The sequence below is a fragment of the Chinchilla lanigera genome, unplaced genomic scaffold, assembly GCF_000276665.1.
Source record: "Chinchilla lanigera isolate Chin_1 unplaced genomic scaffold, ChiLan1.0 scaffold00141, whole genome shotgun sequence".
In the NCBI taxonomy this organism is placed as follows: Eukaryota; Metazoa; Chordata; class Mammalia; order Rodentia; family Chinchillidae; genus Chinchilla; species Chinchilla lanigera.
The window spans coordinates 613,519-633,692 of NW_004955542.1; the positions used below are offsets into that span (position 1 = coordinate 613,519).

Below are 20,174 nucleotides of genomic sequence, written 5' to 3' on the forward strand. Positions count from 1 at the left end.
GAACTTTGGAACCCCTCTCTTATACTGTGCTGGGGGAAGCCACGGGTTCTCAGAAGTCATTGTCAGCCCTTGTTAGGAAGAGAGAGGCTGTGGGCAGGCTCCTAGGTGAGGCCCAAGTGGTCCTGACTTTCCCCAGGGCTGAGGGACTGCCCAGCAAGGGCCCTGAGCCAGGAGCACAGGCCTCAGGGCTACTAAGCATGTCTTCCAGCTGCCTGTAAGCCAGTCCCGGGCTGGGCCGGCCTGGGCCAAGACAATATGCTTGCCATGTACTTGCAGAAGAATACACCCTGAGTGGTCAAGCATTGTAAAATATATATTCTCCACACTGAATTAGATTTAACAAAATCCTTATGAAGTTAGTTTTTCTCTTTTAATTCCATGTCATGATTCTAAAATCTGGGAAAATGCTGAGCCCAAAATGAAGCCTGTTGTAAGGAATAGGGGATGAACCAGGCGTGGTAGAGCACGCCTGTAATCCCAGCACTCGGGAGGCTGAGGCAGAAGGATCACTGTGAGTTCGAGGCCCACCTGGTTTACAAAGCGAGCTCAAGGCCAGCCTGAACTGCATAACAAGACTCTGTTGCAAAAAGACCAAAAAAAAAAAAAAAAAAAAAACCAAAAAAAAGAAAAACAAAACAAAAACAAAACAAAAACAGAATTGGGGACGAAAACAATAGTTAAGTCTGTGGGGCGCTGCCCTGAATAAGTGGAATAGAACACAACAGCACCGCAAACAATGGAATAAAAAACCAGAGAGGGCCTTGCGCGGGCGGCGGGCGCTGTCCATGGTGCCGACGCCGGGCCCCGCCCCTCCCGGCTCAAGAGCCCCCAGCCACCCGCCCACCCCCGCAGGAGCTCCCTGCCCCGCCCAGCAGCCCTCGCCGTTCCAGACTCCGCGTGCCCCACCCTGCCAGCGCCCCTTTCTCGCGCACCTTTCTCGCAGTGCCTGCCGTGGAACCCGCGCGGGCACTCGCACGTGTAGGAGTCGTCGTGGGCGTCACAGGAGCCTCCGTTGAAGCAAGGGTCCGAGTCGCAGGGGGATGGCAGGGCTGAGGGAGGCAGAGGTGGTTCTGGAGCATGTGCCCGCGGGGTCACCCAGACAGGCTGTCTGGAACACACCACTTAAAATACACTTCCAGGACGTCTTGATTCCTCACAAGAGCTCTAAGGCCCCTCCTGGAGTATCTGACTCCTGATTTTAGCAGAATGCACCACTGATCTATGACATATGTCTTACAGCTGTCAGCGTCGTTATATAGAATTACACATCACATATGTGATCGTCTTTACACTAACAAATATGCAGTAGCAGAAGCAATGCACTTAGGTATGCACTAAGTAACAGCTGGGGAAGGGTTGAGGGAAGAGGGCCTGTCATGCTGGTGGCCTGGTTGAAGTGCTGTCCTACCTGGGACCCCCAACATCCCTCCCACCTTACAGGTGCACCTGCAGCCAGAGGCCCCTCCACCTGCAGGTCCTCTGGAGTCACCAGGATGCCTGCCTCACTGCCTTTCTCTGCCAGGCCTCCCAGCCCTGATCCCCGCGGGGTCCCCAGCCACTCACAGTGGCTGATGTTGTGATCTGTGTGGCAGACACACAGGTAGCTCCCACTGTACTCCATGCAGTAGCCCCCGTCCGGGCACTGGGTGTTCATGTTGCAAGGTGTGGCTGTGACCTCTGCAGGACAGGAGGAAGCCCTCCCTTGTCTCCTGCTCCTCTTCCTGGCGATCTTGTGTGCTTGGCAAGGCGGGTGGCCCAAGGCCCAGTGCTCCCACCAGGGTGACGGATGGGGCACTCCTGGGGCCACCCGCCCAGGTGGGGTGGGGGTCAAGGGTCTGAACCATTCATACTCTGATTATGGGGACACTCAAGGACAGGACAGGCAGGTGCCCACTCCCCCAGCCTCGGACACCTACCAAATTCACAGAGGAGCCCAAAGAAGCCTGGGGGGCACTGGCAGAGGGTAGTGTTGGCACCCAGGCATCTGCCTCCATTGCGGCACTCACAGTCGTTGTGGGTTCCTGCCACGGGGTAGAGGGGATGTCTCCCATGTGGGGGTGCAGGAAGAGAGGCCCCTCTCCAACCCTGCCTGATTCTGGCCACCCTCCTGTAAAAGCAACAGTGCACACACACAATACTCTGAACACTTTCCCTAGTGGGTTTCCTGCGTGCACAGCCCACAAGAGCACCCTCCCAGGCTCTGCGGCCACATGCAGGCCTCGGGTCTCCTGCCCCACCCAGGGACACGGGCCGGCAGTCCCGACGCACTCTCCTTGCAGTCCAGGCCCATGAAGCCTTCAGGGCACTCGCACACGTAGCCCTGGTCTGCATCCACACATGTGCCCCCGTTCTCGCAAGGTGCTGAGAAGCAGGCGTCCGGCAGTGGGCGGCTTCCTGCAAGAAGGAGAGCAGTCACCAGTGGGCATGGGGGTGGCAGGGAGGAAGAGTCTGAACCTGGGCGGGGGAGGGAGCTGCCTAGTTCTTGCCCCTGTTGTGTGTCCATCTCCGTTCTCAGTGCTGGGCACAAGTCAAGCCAGAGGTTTTCCCGGAAGCTGACTTATACCTGCTCTGCCCCTGAAGCCCAGCTCCTATGTTCCTTCCTTGGAAAGAACCAGCAGTCCAGGAGCCCAGCCAATCTGGGGCCTCCAGACAGTCCTACTGGCACAGCATCAGAGGTTTCCAGGTACCTTTCTGCTGATGGCTAATTTTACTTCACTGTGGTCAAGAAACAGTCTGCTTTAGCTACTGAGCCTTATTGATCGATTGATTAATTGTGCTGCTTACAATTGAACCCAAGGTTTTCATGCTGAGCTACATCCCCAGCTCTGCTTTAATATTTTGAGACAGGGTCTCACTAAGTTGCCCAGACTGGGCTCCAGTTTAGATTCTCCTGCCTCAGCCTCCCAGCGCTGTCTTGTTTTATGGTGCACAGTATGGCCCATCACTGTGATGCTCCATGAGCACTTGAATGTTTAACACTCTTTAAATGTCTGTTAGGCACGTTTAAGTGTAAGCCTTACTGAGTTTCTGTATGTTCTATGAATTACTGCAGTCTTCACCTTAAATATAGACACGCCTGTTTCTCCTTGCAGTCTGGCAGCACCTGCCCCACATACTGTGACAGTGTTGGTAGGTATGAGGAGGGATGGGTGCAGAGCGCGTCCTGACGTACTAACCCCTTGGCGTGTAAACAGCTCCTCTTCCCTCCTGCTAGCACTCCTTGCTCTAGAGTCCATGTTATCTGATACGAAAGCAGCCAATCCAGCCGTCTCTTGATTCGTGCTTGCTAATGCTTCTCTTTTAAAATTTTTATGTACTTTCAAAATTTATCTTTGCAAATCAACATGCAGTATAACTGACTTTGGTGCACAGTTGTGACTTTTAGCTCGTGGGTAGGTATGTAGAGCCCTGCCCAGAGTCATCTCATGACCCCAGAGCCCCCCATGTCCTCTTTCTTCATAGTCCCAGACTCCTGCACCCCTGAACCCTCAGCTACTGGCCTGCTTGTCACCATGGTGCTGCCCTTTTTTTTTTTTTTTGAGACAGTATCTTGCTAAGTAGTTCAAACTGGCTTTGAACTCACTATGTAGCCCAGGCTAGCCTCAAACTCACTCGATCCTCCTGCCTCAGCCTCCTGAGTGCTAGGATTACAGGTTGTGCATCACCACGCCTAGCTCATGGTGTTGCCTTTTCAAAGAGGCCCCGTAAGTGGAACTGCATGGTGAGGGTTTGATCTTATGTATCTCACAAAAGCTCCTGTGCTGAAAGCATGGTCCTCAGCTGATGGCATTGTTGGAGGTGTTGGAAACTTAGGAAGGGGGCCTGGGGTAGGAGGCAGTCACTGGGGGTGTGTGCTCAGGACACACTGGGACGTGGCTCCTTCCTTTTTCTCTTTGCTTCCTGGCCTCCAGGAGGGGAGGAGCTTCTGTCTGCCACATCCCTTGCCATGATGCTCTGCCTTGCCATTGGCCCAAAGACCACAGGGCCAAATGACCATGGACTGAGACCTCTGAAACTGTGAGCCGAAACAAATCTTTCTTCCTTGTATGCTGATCTCAGGTACTCTGTCACAGCGATGGAAAACCAAGTAACAACGTGTGGAGTGTAATCTTTGGAGACTGACTTCTTTCCGACAGTGCAATGCCTCTGAGATCCAGTTGAGCAATGTGCAGCAATACTTAGTCTAATTCAGATTCTCTCCCCTGTCCCACTGATCTACATAGGGAATCCTTTGGCAGTAACACGTGGTCTCCATCACTGTAGCTTTATACCAAATCTTAATACCCAGTAGTGTGATTTCCCAACATTGATTCTTTTACAAAATTGCTTTGGCTATTCAAAGTCCTTTTCCTTTCCACATAAATTTTAGAGTCAACTTGTCTATATCTGCAAAGGAAATCCTGATGATATTTTGGTTGGAATCACTTTAAATTCATTAATCAATCTAGGGACAACTGACCTATTTACTAGGTTGAGTCTTCTTTTCCATGAATATGGTATGTCTGTCCATTTACTTAGATGTCTGGTTTCTTCACTAGCATTTTCTAGTTTTCAGCATGCCAACTCTGCACATGTTATACTAAATTCATGTCTAGATCTTCCACCTTTGGGAGCTATTACAAATGCTACTTTCTTTAAAACCTTGAATCAGATTGCACATACCTGGCTGGGGCAGCTAGAGAGTTCATAAGTAACCTTCTGGAGTTTCTCTCCCAAAACTACCCTCTCTACCATGCCCAGAGGCTCTCTGGGGCTCCCCTTTCTGGTCCTCTGGGGCTTCAACTGCCTCACCCTGCCACTTGCTTCTGGTGGTTGTACTCATGGCTGCGCAAACAGGAGGAGAGTGGGGAAAGAGGAAAAACACAGGAGTTTATCCCTGCCCCTCCGAAAACCACAGCCCCTCCAACTGCAGAGGAAGGTGCCCTCTCCTGCGGGTCCTGGTGCCCGAGCCTGGCCTGGACCTTCTCCTGGGCTTGTCATGCTGTGGTTCAGTTCTGGTCTCTGGTGGCTCTGAGTCCAGGCAGAGAGGACACCAGAGCAAAAAATGATAAACTGACCATTAGCCTGGTGGCTCTTCAAGGTACATCTTCCCCCGTCTGTTTCTATTTACTTTCCAGAGTCCACATCTGTCCAGGCCTTACAGCTGCGTCCAGTGAAGACAGGTGCCGCACGCCTCCTCTGTCTCACCAGAACCTGGCTGTTGCTTTCAAGTGAGCTGCACCTTTGTATGTAGAGTGGGTTTCTTTAAACTCTGCCTTTCAACTGCTGTGCTTAATCTTTCTACATTTTAATGTAGCTGCAGATATGGCCTGAACCTATCATCTTGCTGTTCGTTTTTATTTGTCCTGCTTCTTCGTTGCTTTTGTCTTCTTTTCTTGCCTCTGGATTGAATAGTTTTATGATTCCATTCTACCTTGACAATTGGCTTATTGGATGTAACTTTATTGTTTTTAATTGTTGCTCTATGGTTTACAGTGTTTATCTTTTACTTATACCACTTCAATCAATATTATAACTTTATATGAAGACTTTACAATATTATTCTTTCATATCTTCCTGTCTTTCATGCCAGAAGTTGACAAACTATGGCCCACAGACGGAATCTCACCTGCCATTTACCATGAACAATAAAGTTTTATTGAGACACAGCCACACCCTTCATCTGTGTACTGTCTACAGCTGGCTCAGAGCGGGGCAGCTGTGTGGCTTGCGAGGCTCAAAGTATTATCTGACCCCTTACAGAAAAAATATGCATTTTATTTCTACACATGCTATCACTTTATTTTTAAAATAAAAGTTATTTTAAATTTATCTTTAAAAGGTTTTTTAAAGCAAAAGTTTCTTACTCATATTTGGTAATTTCTAACACTTGGTCATGGATTAGATCCATATTGGTAACATTTTTCTTCAGGCTAAAGAATTTCACCATTTTTTACAGCACAGTAATGCAGATAAATGCTCTTGATTTTGTGGAAGAAAACTCCTTCAGCTAACTTCTGAAGGCAGCTGTGCTAGGTGCTGGGTGCACTCCAGGTCTTCGTGTTGCTTCAGTGCTTTGAAGACGTTGCTCCAGCATCTCCTGGTGTGCACGGCTTCTGATGAGCATTCTGTTGTCAGTCTTGCTGGGATAGAGGCATGTGATGTGGCCTTTTCCCCTACTGCCTCTTTTTTTTTGGTGGTACTGGGGACTGAACCCAGGGAATGATGACCTACACTTACCTACACTTAGACTGAGTCTTGCTAAATTGTCCTGGTTTGACTTGAACTTGCAATCCTGCTGCCTCAGCCTCACGAATAGATGGGATTACAGGGATATGCCATGCCCAGCTTGTTTTTGTTTTTGGAGAGTCTCCCTATGCTTCCCGAGCTGCCCTTGAACTACTATGCTCAAGTGATTCTTCTGCCTCAGCCTCCTGAGTCGCTGGGAGCAGGCAAGTGCCCCTGTACCTGGCTTGTTCTGATATTATTATTATTATTAATTTTCACTTGCATAGTTACTCTAAAGCATGATTTCTATGCAAAAATCTTATGAAAGCACTCATATGCTTTTGACCAGTATTTGGTGAAATACACTGGTCTGAAAACAGCCCCTGGGGAAGGTGTGCTGTGACACCCGGCAGGGCCCAGAGCTCCACCCTCCTCATAGCTCCTTGCTGACAGACCGAGGGGGTCAGGGCTCGCAGGTGCCTGCCCTGCAGCAGAAGCGTCCTCCTCAGTTCAGTCTAAGGCTCAGAATGAACCTAAACAGCCCAGGGAGTCACACAGCAGCCGGTGCGGCGGCGGCGGCGGCAGAGAGGACGGTTTCACTGTGCTCTTGTGCACTGTGCTTTCTGACCTCTGCCGGCTTTTCCCCGATCAAGAAGCCCTAGCCAGGGTTTAAACATTATGAAGCAGAGCAGGAGGGAGGTTTTGTCACACAGTGAAAGCAGTTTTCCTTCCGACCCACATTCTTGTACAGGGGTAGGGAGGCCCTAGAAGCCCACAGTCTCTGAGCGGAAGGGGCATGGGGCGTTCTGCCTCCTCTCCCTGCAGGTCACTGATGGAAACCCGGGCTCAGACCGGGGAGCCTGGCTCAGCGCCACACACAGCAGGGCCGGGGGCTGGGAAGCAGGCCAGGCAGAGCCCCCAGGGCAGCGCCCCACAAGGCGGGAAGGGGAGGCCTGTGGCGGTGGCTGCACACTAGCATGGTCACCGTGGCCGACCTGTGTGGTGCTACCTGTCTCACAGTGAGGTCCGGCAAAGGGCTCCGCACACACACAGCTGTAGTTCCCCGCCAGGTCCACGCAGGCTCCTCCATTTAGGCACGGGTCAGAGCTGCACTCATCCACGTCTGGGGGCAGCAGAGGTAGGGGCTTGGTGGGAACCGGGCTCTGAGCCCTGTCCCCTGCTACCTGGCACCTGTCCCCAGGACAGCCACTCACCTGTCTCGCAGGAGGCCCCTGTGTAGCCGGGGCGGCACACGCACACTGCAGAGCCGCTGTCGCCCTGGCACTGGCCGCCATTTTGACACTCTTTGCTGTCACACAGGGACTGGGCTGCAAGTAAGGGAGAGTGGACAGAGCCTGGATTCTTGGCTGTGCTGTCCAACGGCAGAGGCCTTGGGGACCCTCTGTGTGCTCCACCACAGTGCAGCTGGATCACTGCACAGGTGGGACTGAACTGGGTATAATTCTGCCAGTTAGGGGGATGCTAGAGCCCAGTCCTCACCCTGTGGTGAGGGTGGACCTGAGCTGCAGAAGGCCTCGAGCCAGACCCCTGCTCTAGGCTGAGACTCCTGGGGGTGGGGCTTCTGGAAGGAGGAGCAACCTCAACATGCGGTTCCTGCACGCTCCACAGCCATCCTCAGGGTCATCCTTGTAGGCCCGTGTCCGCCCAGCCACACTACACAGGAAGCGGCCATTGAGAGGGAGGGTGGGGACACCAGGGCCCCCTGGGCAGCTCTGCCACTGCTGTCCCACCGTGGGTGCTTTGTCCCCACAGGCCCACAGAGGGGTCCGAAGGCCGGCAGGGCCAGGCTTCCGCCTGGAGAGTACCTCTCTTGGGAATGTGCTGGCAAACTGAGGGTCACCAAGTCTACTGGCGCTGTGCCCGCAAACACCACAAGCCCTTCCTGCTAGACGCACACTCGCCTCCTCCCTGTGTACCCTGAGCTAAGTCCCGTTCTGCGTGTCTGCAGAACCTCAGCTCAGTGCATTGCTATGTGCAGACCTATGTGCCATTCAGTGCATTCTTTCCAGTGAAAATGTGTCTCTGCACGGAAGTCAAATACTTGGCTTCCCAGGACCCTGAGTCTCCAGTAGTTTTCTAGACTGAGATATTTATATTGATATGGCTATTTGAAAACCCTTGATCTACAGTCTGTCCAGGCACACACTTTTATGCGATGATTGTTCCACCTTTGTCAGAGTGCTTGGGGATGCACGTCCGGCTGAGCTGGGGGAGTGGTGGTCACAGGACTCTAAGAGGCTCCCTTGGTCCAGCTCCCTAAGCAGCACCACCTGGCGAGGCTGTGGGATGGGGCAGGGCCACCTTTCCTCACCAGGTGGGCAAGGTGAGGGTGGGGCCCTGAAGGGCAGGTAAATGGATGCTGAGTCTCACAGCAGCTGCTTCGAAGGAGCTGGGCCCTGAAGGTGCAGGGCCAGCAGCAGTTTGGAAGTGCAGTGGGGATAGAGAAGGAGAGTCGGGCCTGACACCCTGTCCCTGGAGCAGCTGGGAGTGGCGAGAGTGTGTCCAGATGTAGTTGTGCCTGTCCACGCTCAGCTGCCCCTCTGGCCCCAGGAGCAAGCTGCCACCTTCCCATCGAACCCTCCCAGGCAGCTCCCGCCCCACCCCCGGAGCTCTCTGGGCTTCCACATCTGTGCTACAGCTGCAGGGCCATGGGGCTAGCGGGTTCCTCTTACCTGACTCACAGGTGGGACCCCTGAAGCCGGCTGGGCACTGGCAGCTGAAGCTGTTGACACCGTGTGTGCAGGTCCCACCATTCTGACACGGGCGTGAAGCGCATTCGTTCACGTCTGAAACATGGGCAGCCTGGGGCCTCAGTGGAGGACACAGGGACAGACGGGTGCCCAGGGTGCCAGCGTCTGCCCTCCCTGCTCACTGCCACAGGGGCAGTCACACATCATGGGGCTGGCACCCTTCAGCCGGGGCCCCAGGGCCACCATCCGTGCCTACAGCTCCTCCTGAGCCCAGTGTGGCCATGGCGTCCCTCTGTGGGTGCCCAGTCCCGGCCCAGGCCAGCGACTCACCCAGCTGGCACCTCCGCCCTGTGAAGCCGGCAAGGCACGAGCAGGTGTAGGAGGGGTTGCCAGTGACACAGTCGTCGATGCACTTGCCGCCATTGAGGCACGGGCGCAGGGCCAGGCACACGGAGGCTGTGGGCACAGGAAAGAGCCCGCGCCTCACGCTCCGCCTCCAGGACGGGGCAGCACAACCACTCGCTGTGGCTGCATCTCCTTTCCTTCCCCAGCCCAAAGGGCCAACCTTCAGCCACCTGTTGGGGGGTGGCACAGGTCACGGTGTCACTACCTAGATCTGCTTGGGGGAGCCCAATGTGGCCGGGATGCTGCCCACCTGGGGTGGACCTCGAGCTCAACTCTAGCTTCCTGTGGAGCAGGAATCACTTACACCCCCAGTTCCTGCTTGTCCCTCCCATCCTTCCCAGCTCAGCCATGGACACTTCCAGAAGCTCAGCCTGCTTGGCCACCTGCCTGGCCTCTGGTACGGGAAATGGGAGGCTGGCACTCTGCTACCGAAGCTGAGGTTCCTCATGGCATGGCTGTCACCAGGGAGGGCTCCTGGGACCAGCCGTCCAGTGCTTGGGACACTCAGCCAACCTGCGCTTACAAGTTGCCCCTTCAGCAGCCTTGCTTCCTGGGCACTGGTGCCCAGCAACTGAGCACTGGAGCTGGGGAATGGGGTCAAGCCCTCCATTTTGGGATGGGGTCCCCAGGCTCATAGCCTACAGCTCATTCGGGGAACACAGCCTGTCCATGCCACACTCTGCTCCTCAATCACATACCCCAAGACTCTGGCCACTGGTAGGTGCCCTGACCTCACCTCCCCAGGCAAAGCAGCCCTAGCCACCACCACTCACTACCAGAAGGCTAAGCAGATGCTGGCTGCAGGGGCCTTGTGGCTCTGTGCTCTCAGGTTGCGAACTCTCTGCCCTTTGAGCCCCTTACCCACTAAGCTCAGACTCAAGCTGGGGGTGATTCGTGCCCCAGTGTATGGGCAGCCTGGGGCTCGCCAGGCCTCTTTCTGGTGCGGCAGGCACAGGCTACAGCACTGTGGTGAGACTCCCTGCTGGTGTATACATCCTCTGTGGCTCCCAGGCCCCAGGTCTGGTCTAGGGATCCCCAGTGCTGTTTGCTGTTTGCAGTTGGGTCCCTGTGGCCCAGACTAGGTCAGGCTGGCGGTGAGCAGCCCTCTTAAGTGGCTGGGTGGTCTCTGGACATCCTGAGACAGCCTGGCTCAGCACTGAGGTCCCATCCCACCACTTGCTTGCTGCAGGTGATGCTGAGCCATCTGCAAGCCACAAGCCCCCAGTGTCCGAGACCCAGAGGCTGACCTGTGGGGTGGGCAGAGGGTGACCTGCTCTACCCTCCCTTGAGCACCCAGAGATCCACACACCCAAGCTGCACACCCAGCAGAGGCTGGCAGGCCTCTCTGAGGGGACAGGCCAGGGCCAACATGACTCTCCCGGGTCTGGCCTGGCCTCCACCCTCCTCCCGCCCCCATCTTGCCCTTCCCGAGGAGCCTTGCGCCCATCCTCTTACTTGTATGGCCGCAGCCCCCCACGCGCACCTGGGCATCATCGATTCTGAACGCCCAGCGCCCGGGCACGCCCACGTTGGTAGTGGCCTCCACCTCGGCCATGTCTGCCGTGCGCGAGCCAGGGATGCTGAAGTAGCGTTGCCCGTCGCCTGCGTTGAAGCCTGCCTGGGGTGGGGAAGGGAGCGTGGGGTCTCCTCACCGTTCCAAAACCTTGGGTCCCCAGGTGGCTGAGGTCAAGGATGATGTGGGAGATTGCCTTGTCAGTGGGGCCCTACAGACGTTGGGGTACACCAGCCAGGACCTGACCAGCCCTCCTCAGGTTCTAGGCCTCCCTTGGGCCTAGAGGCAGGAGCAGCCCTGGGAGAGCAGCAGGGTGACATGAAGTGAGGCCTTCCTGCCTGCCTGCAGCTGTAACCAGCCCGGGGCCCAGGCACGGGGACAGGTCAGCAGGGAGCTGCCTTTAGGCCTGTGGGCATTGTGTGGTGTAGGCAGTGGTAAACCCCCAGGCATCTCATCCCGTCCTCTGCACAGGGCCAGGGGCTCTGCCTAAGGTGACCCCCCAGCTCAGGATGGGCTGGCAGGCGGGAGCAGGGCTCCAGCAGCCTACCTGGGCTGCAATGCCCCCCAGGCCAGTGGCATCACCCCCACTGCTGGCATGGGTGCCTGTGGTCCAGGTGATGGACTCATAGTTGAAGATGGTGAAGGAGACCTTGCCGTTGGTGATCAGTATGGTCTGGAATGTGTTGACCTGCCAGGGAGAGAGGGCTAGTGAGGCTGCCCTGTGTGCCCAGTGCCCGCATCTGCCTCCCCCACCGGACAGTCGGCCAGGCAGGACCTCGACGGTCTTGTCAGCCGGCACAGGCTTCACCCCCCTCCCCTCAGGGCTTCTGGGGCCTGGGGCGAGTGAGTAAAGCACACTGGGTGAGAGGCAGGGACCGGATGGGGGGCATTGTTCCCCATTTCCAAGGGACTCAGGCTCCCACAAGGGACAGAGGCACACAGAGGGTTAGCACTCATGTTGCCAAATTTCCCTAATTTCCTGTGTGAAGTCAGCAAAAACACAAAAAGAAAAAAGGGAAAAGATGAAAAGGAACCAAGGAAAAGCAGTTTTTAATAGGCTTAGCCAGGCATGGTGGCACATGCCTGTAATCCTAGCACTTGGGAGGCTGAGGCAGGAGGATCACTGTGAGTTTGAGGCCAGTTTGGGCTACACAGACTCTCTCAAAAAACCTAAAAAAGTAAAAGGGAACTCTAGAAGTCCTAGAAGAAAACAGAGGTCAGTATGTACAGCATCTCTGGTTAGAGAAGTATGATGTTTGCTAACAGCAAATCCAAAGTGTACTTGTACATTTGAGTATAGAAAACTTCTGAGTACATATGAGTATGAAAAAACTTTTGAACAGAAAAAAGTGTTGTAAGATCCAAGTGAATGGCAAACAGTAAAGAAAAAGAGGTATCTTAATGTATGGCCCCAAAAAACTACTGGCACCCTTAATTCCAGAAGGATCTCTTCCAGTGAAGGAAAGACCAGCAGTATTCCAGGAAATGGTGAAGGCATGAAGAGACAGCGCAGCAGGGTGCGAGCAGCTGGTGACACTGGGGCAGGAGTGAAGACGGAGAAGATCCTAGACAAGGCTTAAGCTGGGTGCATCGGTGCCACCCATAATTTCAGCACCCTGGGAGGCTGAGGCAGGAGGATCATAGGTTTGAGCCCAGCCTGGATAACTTAGCAACTCAGTAAGAGGTCTGGGGATGTGGCTCAGCATGAAGGCCCTGGGTTCAATACTTCGCCCTGAAAAGCAAGCAAGCAGGCAAGGAAACTTTGCTTTTTGTCTGTCTCGTTGGCAAGGAATGAAGAGGGCAGCATGCTGAGCTGGGTACCAGGAGGCCAGAGTGGGAACCTTCCGAAAGGTGCTCCTGCTGCCCAAGCACGTGGCCACACAGCCCAGGCCAGCTCTGGGGACCCTGTCAGACCGCCACCATGCGTAAAGCCACTCTGGTCACGCAGTGCCCCCTCAGCGCTGGGCTGCCCGTCTGCACCAGGGCCTGCATGGGGCAGCCTTGGGCGCGGCCAGCACTGGGCTCCTCAGCAGGTACTGGAGACAGCGGGGGGGCGGGGAGGCTTACGGCCGACAGGCAAGCGAGGAGCTCTACCGCAGGAAGGCAAACCCGAGTGCTAAAGCTCTGCTGACCATGCACACGGGCGGCAGGAGGTGGTGGTCAGGGCCAGGCTGGCGCTGGGGCGCTGCGAAGCCCTGGCTTTGAGGGGCGATGCTGATGTGTGCAGCACACTCATCCACTTCACGTCAGCAAACCTGCTCCTGTGCGCACCGCCTGACGAGCCGGGCCTTCATACGTCCCCTGCTGTCCGTCACACGGCTGTGTCTGCCCCCCACTAACGTGTGCGCCGAGGCTGGCCTCTGACCGTTTGCTCTGATCAGGGCTGTCCCCAGTGCCCAGGACACTGCCTGCCACCAGAGGAGCCTTAAGAAATGTCACTGAGCCAGCAGAGGCTCCGAACGCGTGCCGACATCCTCCTCCACCTTGGGAGTTGGCGCCGGCCTGGGTGGGTGTAGCGTAGTACCAGGCACGGGTCTGTGTGCAGGGAGCCAGCCCACCATGCCCCCAAGCTGGGTAGCACTCTTGCTCCTGCGCTAGCATGCCTGCTGCCTGCGTCAGCCGGGAGAAAGGCACTGGGAGACAATGACGCCCCTGCAGTGCCGCACCGCCCCAGCCGCGTACTCCTCCCCAGCTGTGTGCCACACTGGGCATCTGGGTTTCACCAAGGGCTGGGGAGTGTGCGGCCCCTCCCACTCGCCCCTGCTTTGTGACCTAGCCAAGTGACATGGGTGGGCCCCAGGCCGTCTGGCCCTCAGGTGTGGACACTGAGGGTCCTGGCCAGACCTCCCCACTGCCAGGAACTGCAGCTGCACTCACTGGGGAGGAGGAGCTGCCTCCAAAGAAGGTCACTCGGTACCACGTGGCGATGAAAACCCAAGTGGCCGAGAAGTCCGGGAGCTCGGGGAAGTAGCGCCTGATGTCTGCGGTGGCTCTGTGCAGCGTGGCCGGGTCGGTGGCCTCCCGGTAGTACACGTCGCCCGCACGCCGGTTGTCCACGTCTGCCCAGAAGGCCGCCACCACACAGCGGTCCTTGGCGATGGGGAAGGCCACGGGCGTGAACTGAGAGACCTCCTTCAGGAAGGAGATGATCCCGTTATTGTTCACCTGCGGGCAGGAAGCCGAGGGCTGAGCTGGGCTCGGGGGGCAGCTCTGCCAGGCCCAGCTCTGCCACTCATGGGCGCAGGCGTGTTTCCCAGAGCACAACCTTGCCTGCTTTTTCAGCTTTGATGCTCCGCTAACACCAGCTGCCACGGGCTGAACCACTGTGTTCCCCACACTCACGGCGGAAGTCCTTAGCCCCCAGGCGATGTGTTCGGTGGTGATTAGGGCATGAGGGTGGGGCTCTCGCACCGGGATCAGTGCCCTCACAGCCCAGAGAGCTGCTTTCTGCACGTGAGGACACAGTAACAAGGCCCACCTCAGCGCCAAGAAGCAGGCCTCCCTGGCCATGGAGTATGACAGGGCCTTGCTGTCTCCAGAACTGTGAGAAACAAACCCGTTGTTCATAAGCTGCCCAGTCTAAAGCACTCTGTCACAGGACCTCGAGCTCACTGGGGTGCTGGGCCGAGGTGAATGCGCTCATGGTCCTGGACTCTGGGTGACGAGCATCTGCCACTGGGAAGAGGGGAATCGGAGCTGGGCCTTTAGCAAAGGTGCTGGGCATGCTGTGTCATTCAGCTCCTAAGTCCACCAACAGAGAACAGAGCATAAGGGCGCTGTGGGTCCCGCAGGCTCCTCTCTCCTGGGTAAGGGCCATCTTCTCCCAGACGGCGTGGGAAGCCAGATATGCACAGAGAAGAGTGCAGGTGGGCCCTCACCTATACTATGGATAAAGTGGACTCACAGGAGACCAGAGCCTCGAATGCTCAGCAGGGACTTCTTGGATATGACACCAAGGCCACTGGCAACAAAAGAAGACATCACAAGACTCTAACAACAAAGTAAAAAGTCAGCCCACAGGAATGAGAGAAGATATCTGATACACATCTGATTAGGGACTAATATCTAGAATACGGAGATTTCTCAAAATTCAACAACAAAAGATAAACAAGTGGATTAAGAAGCACAGAAGACCTGGGAGACATTTCTCCAAAGAAGACATGAAAATCGCAAGTGAACCCGGAGATGCTCACGCTGTGCATCAGCAGAGCACGCAAACCACAGCTCCACGGAGACGCCTTGTGTCGCAGGCAGGCTGCTGTGAGATGCCAGCAACAACGAGTCACACGTGGGCCACGCTGAGGAGGAATTGCAAGCCCTGTGCAACCCGGGGTGGGTGTGCACGTGCGACACGCTGCAGACACCGCGGGGATGGTGCAGAGGCTCCGAAGCAAAATGGAGGCAGAGCCCTCGTATGAGGGACCTGTATTTGTTAGCCATGTTCACAGGTCGCTCTTCACAGTAGCTAAAAGCTGGATATAACTGAAGTACCCACTGAGGAGCGGGTGGAAAAACAGAACGGCATTTGCCAACGGCGGGTTACTGCTCCCTCGACAAGGCAGAACATGCTGATCATGATCACGTGGATAAGCCTTAGACATCACGAGTGTCATAGCCAGTGACCGAAGGACACGCCCTGCATGATGCCACTTACACGAGGTCCCTAGGCAGTAGATTCAGAATCATGGTTGGTAGTGGAGGGAGGGGTGAATAGGGGCGATCACTGAACGGGTACAGAGTTTCAGTCCTGCAAGAGGAAGCGCTCTGCGGGTGATGGTGAGGGTGGCACGACGGTGTGATGAGCTTCTGTACCACCGACCTGCACCTTGGAATGGTGAGGACAGCAAACCTTAGTGTATTTTACCACAGTGAAGCAGGTGTGTGGAAAGCATCGGGAATGGTGATTACAAAGGAAGACATTTTACGGAATCAAATAAATAGGGTAAGAAATCAAGTATCAGAAATTAAGATATAAAGGGATAGATTTAAGAGTAGATTTGAGGCAATTACAGAAAAAGGAGTGGACTGGAAATAAAACAGATCAGAAGAAACTACTCAGAATGCAGAATGAAGACAAAAAAAATGGGAGCACAGGACACAGGATGGAGACACAAAGCAAACGGGCACTGCGGGAGCACCGGAGGAAGGGTGGCGTGGGGCAGTGCTGAGAGTGCCCAGAGCCAAGGCAGAACCGGGCCACGGGTCCGGCAGTCCCAGGGACACACTAGCTAGAAAAAGGGTGACACCAAGCAGATGCTAGAGACGCAGAAAGCCAATGCCAAGGAGATGACCCACAGAGGACAAAGCAGAGCAGTCACCACCAGGGGCGCTGCAGGTGGCAGAGGGCCCGGCAGAGGGCGAGTGGGGGAGTTGTACCCCAATGTGACCCAGGAAAGCAGAGCCCACAGCAAGCCCCGCAACCTCTGCTACTGAAGCCAAGACACGAATAATTCCAACAAGTTAATGATGATAAATAATAAATAAGTGGCGGAACCACACTCAAAGAGGCTCCAGCGGATCACCTTCAAGTTGAAGGGAAATGTCAGGCCAGACCTACAAGGAGAAAAAAGGCAAAGAACTTACGAGTGTCAGTCTCAGTGAATGATGGTGGTTTAAAGAAGCAGTATACAATGCCCTATGGAATTGTGCTGCAAGCCTACAGAATTAAAGTTCAGCACAAGGATAGCAGATAAGCAGAGAGAATGTTCCATGTTAAAGTGTCCCAGGTCACTGCATCCTCCAGGGGCAGAGTTAAGGGATAACAGAAGGACTGGCATTCACAAGCTCATGGTGTCTACGGTACTGTTCAGGGCAGTCATCGTGGGAACAGAAGTCACATGTGTTCCTAGTTGACAGAGGCGAGGAGATGGGATGACTAAGGCCTGAAGCATGGTGAGAGAGAAGAGAAAATGCAAAACAGAATAAATAGCACACAGAAGATGTTAAACTGAAGTACAACTGTACCAGTCATGCATTCAATGAAAATGAATTAAATATTCAAGTGTAAAGATAACCGAAGTGCTAGCCAAAGGATACCTGGTACAGTGGCACTGCAATCAGATAAAACAGACCCTAAGGTAAAAAGTATAGCTCAAGGAAAGCAAGCATTATCCTGATAACAAAATCAGAGAAGGATGCAACCAAAAAAAAAAAAAAAAAAAAAAAAAAAAAAAAAAAAATTATATGCCAATCTCCCTAATAAACATAGACATAAAAATCCTCAATAAGATACTGGCAAACAGATTGCAGCAAATCATCAAAAAGATTATACACCATGACTAAGTAGGATTCCTCCCAGGGATGCAAGGATGATTCAAAATATGCAAATCAATAAACATAATACACCATATTAACAGAGTCAAGGACAAAAACCATATGATTAACTCAACAGATGCAGAAAAAGCATTTGAAAATGTTCAGCGCCCATTCATGATTAAAAAAACCCTACAGAACACTGGAATAGATGGTTTTTACCTCAATTCAATGAAAGCCATTTATGACAAACCAACAACCAGCATCACACTAAATGGACAAAAACTGAAGGGTTTCACTCTAAAATCAGAACAAGGCAAGGAGGTCAGCTATCATCACTCGTATTCAATACAGTTCTAGAAACGTTAACCAGAGCAACTAGTGAAGAGAAAGAAATAAAAGGAATAAGGATAGGAAAGGAAGAAGTAAAATTATCATTATTTGCAGATGGCATGATACTCTACATAGAAGACCCCAAAAACTCCACAAAAGACTTCTAGATTTAACAGCCAAATTCAGTAGCATAGCCGGATACAAAGTCAGCACTCAAAAATCGACAGCCTTCCTGTACACAAATAACAAACTCACAGAGAGAAATTAGGGAAATAACACCCTTCACAATAACATCCAAAAAAAAAAAAAAAAAAAAAAAAGAACCTATGAATCAGTCTAACAAAGGCAGTAAAAGACCCTTGCATTGAGAACTATAGTACTCTAAAAAAGGAGATTGGGGCTGGGGATTTAATGCAGTGGCAAAAGTGCCTGGGTGGCAAGTGCAAGGTCGTGAGTTTGATTCCTGGTACCAGAAGAAAAACAAAAACAAAAACAGAAAAACAAAAAAACAGAGTCTAAAAAAGGAGATTGAAGAGGATATCAGAAAATGGGAAGATATTCTTTGTTCTTGGGAAGGAAGAGCCAATATAGTGAAAATGGCCATACTCCCAAAACTGTTATACAGATTTAATGCAATTCCAATCAAAATACCAACAACATACCTCACAGAATTAGAGAAAACAATCCTAAAATTCATTTGGAACCAGAAGAGACCTAGAATAGCAAAGGCAATTCAGGGTCACAAAGCAAGGCAGAGGGTATCACAATCCTGGACCTGAAATTATACCGCAAAACTACAGTGACGAAAACAGTATGGTACTGGCAAAACAAACAAACGCAGACCCATGGATCAGTGGAACACATTAGGAGATGCAGAAACAACTCCAAACACGCTCAGCCACCTTGTCTTAGACAAAGGAGCCAAACACTTTCACTGGAAGAAAGACAGCCTGTTTCATAATTAGTGCTGGAAAAACTGGCTTTCCACATGCTGAAGACCAAAACTAGACCTATATCTTCCACTATGAATTAAACTAAGATTAAAATGGATCAAAGATGTAAATACTAAAACAGAAACACTAAATCTATTGAGAGGATAGGGAGAACTCTTGAAGACATAGGTATAGGCAAAGACTTTATGAACAAAACCCTGATTGCACAGGAAATATCACAAAGAATCAACAACTGGGATCCATCTTATAAAAAGGTTTTACACAGCACAAGAAACCACCAACAGAGTGAAGTGACAACCCATAGCATGGGAAAAAATTTTTGGCAGCTGTTCCTCACACAAAGGACTAATATTTAGAATATATAAAGAACCAAAAACTCAGATCCCCAATCCAAAAATGGGCATCTGAAATGAATAGATACTTTTCCGATGAAGAAGCAGAAAGGGCAAAAATGTTCAACATCACTAGTCATTCAAGAGATGCAAATTAAAACAACACTGAGATTCCATTTCCAGAAAGAATGGCTATTATCAAGAAATCAACCAATAACAAATGCTAGCAGGGCTGTGGGGAAAAAGGAACACTTCTCCACTGTTGGTAGGAGTGTAGACTGGTGCAACCACTGTGGAAATCAGTGTGGAGATTCCTCAAAAAACTAAAACTGGAGGTTGCATGTGACCTGGCGATTCCCCTTCTTGATATCTTCCCAAAAGCAGAAATCACAGCATAGCTATATATGCACACCCATGTTTATAATAGCATAGTTTTTAATAGCCAAGTCCTGGAAACAGTCCAAATGCCCATCAACAGTTGAACTGATAAAGAAGATGTGGTTTTTTAATACAATGGACTACTACTCTGCCATAAGGAAGGATAAACTTGAGACATTTCTAGGTAAATAGATACATCTTGGAACCATACTCTTAAGTGAACTAAATTGGACACATGTGTTCAAATATCACATGGTTTCTCTGGTGGGAGAAACTGGAAGGGTAAAGATCAAAATATATAATAGATATTATGAAATAGAAAGAAAATGTTCAAATGGGAAGAGGGACTAGAGAGTGGGGAGGGGTAAGGAAAGACAGGAAAGAAAAAAATAGAAGGAAAAATGGAAGCAAAGCTTTTATAAATAGGCAGGGGGAAGAAAGGTGGAAGGGAAGGGAGAGGAATGGGATAAAACAGAAGAATCAAGATATATCATGTACAGGGACGAATTCCCTAAGATGAATGTTATCATCGCTGGGCATGGTGGCACACGCCTGTAATCCCAGCACTCTGTAAGCTGAGGCAGGAGGATCATTGCAAGTTCTGAGGCCAGCCTGGGCTACAAAGTGAGCTCAAGGCCAGCCTGAACTGCACAGTGAGACCCTGTCTCAAAACACAAATAAGAAAAATAAATGAATGTTATCATTATGTACATCTAAAACATACCAATAAAAAAGAGAAAATCTAATTTTTATATAATCATTAATTCTATTTATATAATTATGTAATCATTAATTTATATAATCAATATATAAATTTATATAATTTTTATATAGTCATTCAAGAAGTTGCTTAAATTTTTAAGATTCTCCCACCAAGAAAGCTCTTGAGTTGTATGATAGGACTGTGAGTCCTACCAAATATTTGAGAAAAAAACCAGGGCCCATAAACTTTCCGGATGAAGAATTTATGCCGTGAGCCTCTCCCATGACATTTCACAAGGACAGCACCTGGGTGGCCAGCTACGTACATCTCACTGTGTAAAGCTGCCAGAACCTCACAGAAATCATCAGCAAGCTGAACCCGGCAGTC

At 52.1% G+C, this 20,174-nt stretch overlaps 1 protein-coding gene across 4 annotated transcripts in view; it reads right to left on the reverse strand.

Moving 5' to 3' along the window:
- Sned1 (sushi, nidogen and EGF-like domains 1) overlaps positions 1-14,641 on the reverse strand; it is a 41,001-nt gene extending 26,360 nt beyond the window's left edge. The window contains exons 1-11 of one of the 4 annotated variants that reach the window (XM_013508058.1): positions 13,714-14,636; positions 11,384-11,524; positions 10,779-10,941; positions 9,249-9,374; positions 8,901-9,014; positions 7,422-7,535; positions 7,217-7,330; positions 2,269-2,394; positions 1,917-2,021; positions 1,564-1,677; positions 933-1,049 (exon numbers count right to left, since the gene is read on the reverse strand). In XM_013508058.1, the coding sequence (XP_013363512.1) occupies positions 933-1,049; positions 1,564-1,677; positions 1,917-2,021; positions 2,269-2,394; positions 7,217-7,330; positions 7,422-7,535; positions 8,901-9,014; positions 9,249-9,374; positions 10,779-10,941; positions 11,384-11,524; positions 13,714-14,403 (1,924 nt within the window). In that variant the 5' untranslated portion in view covers positions 14,404-14,636. Of the gene's footprint in view, positions 1-932; positions 1,050-1,563; positions 1,678-1,916; positions 2,022-2,268; positions 2,395-7,216; positions 7,331-7,421; positions 7,536-8,900; positions 9,015-9,248; positions 9,375-10,778; positions 10,942-11,383; positions 11,525-13,713 lie in introns of all 4 variants that reach the window. The other 3 variants (XM_013508057.1, XM_005411144.2, XM_013508059.1) reach the window with 3 other exon arrangements.
- Between the last annotated feature and the right edge of the window lie 5,533 nt (positions 14,642-20,174).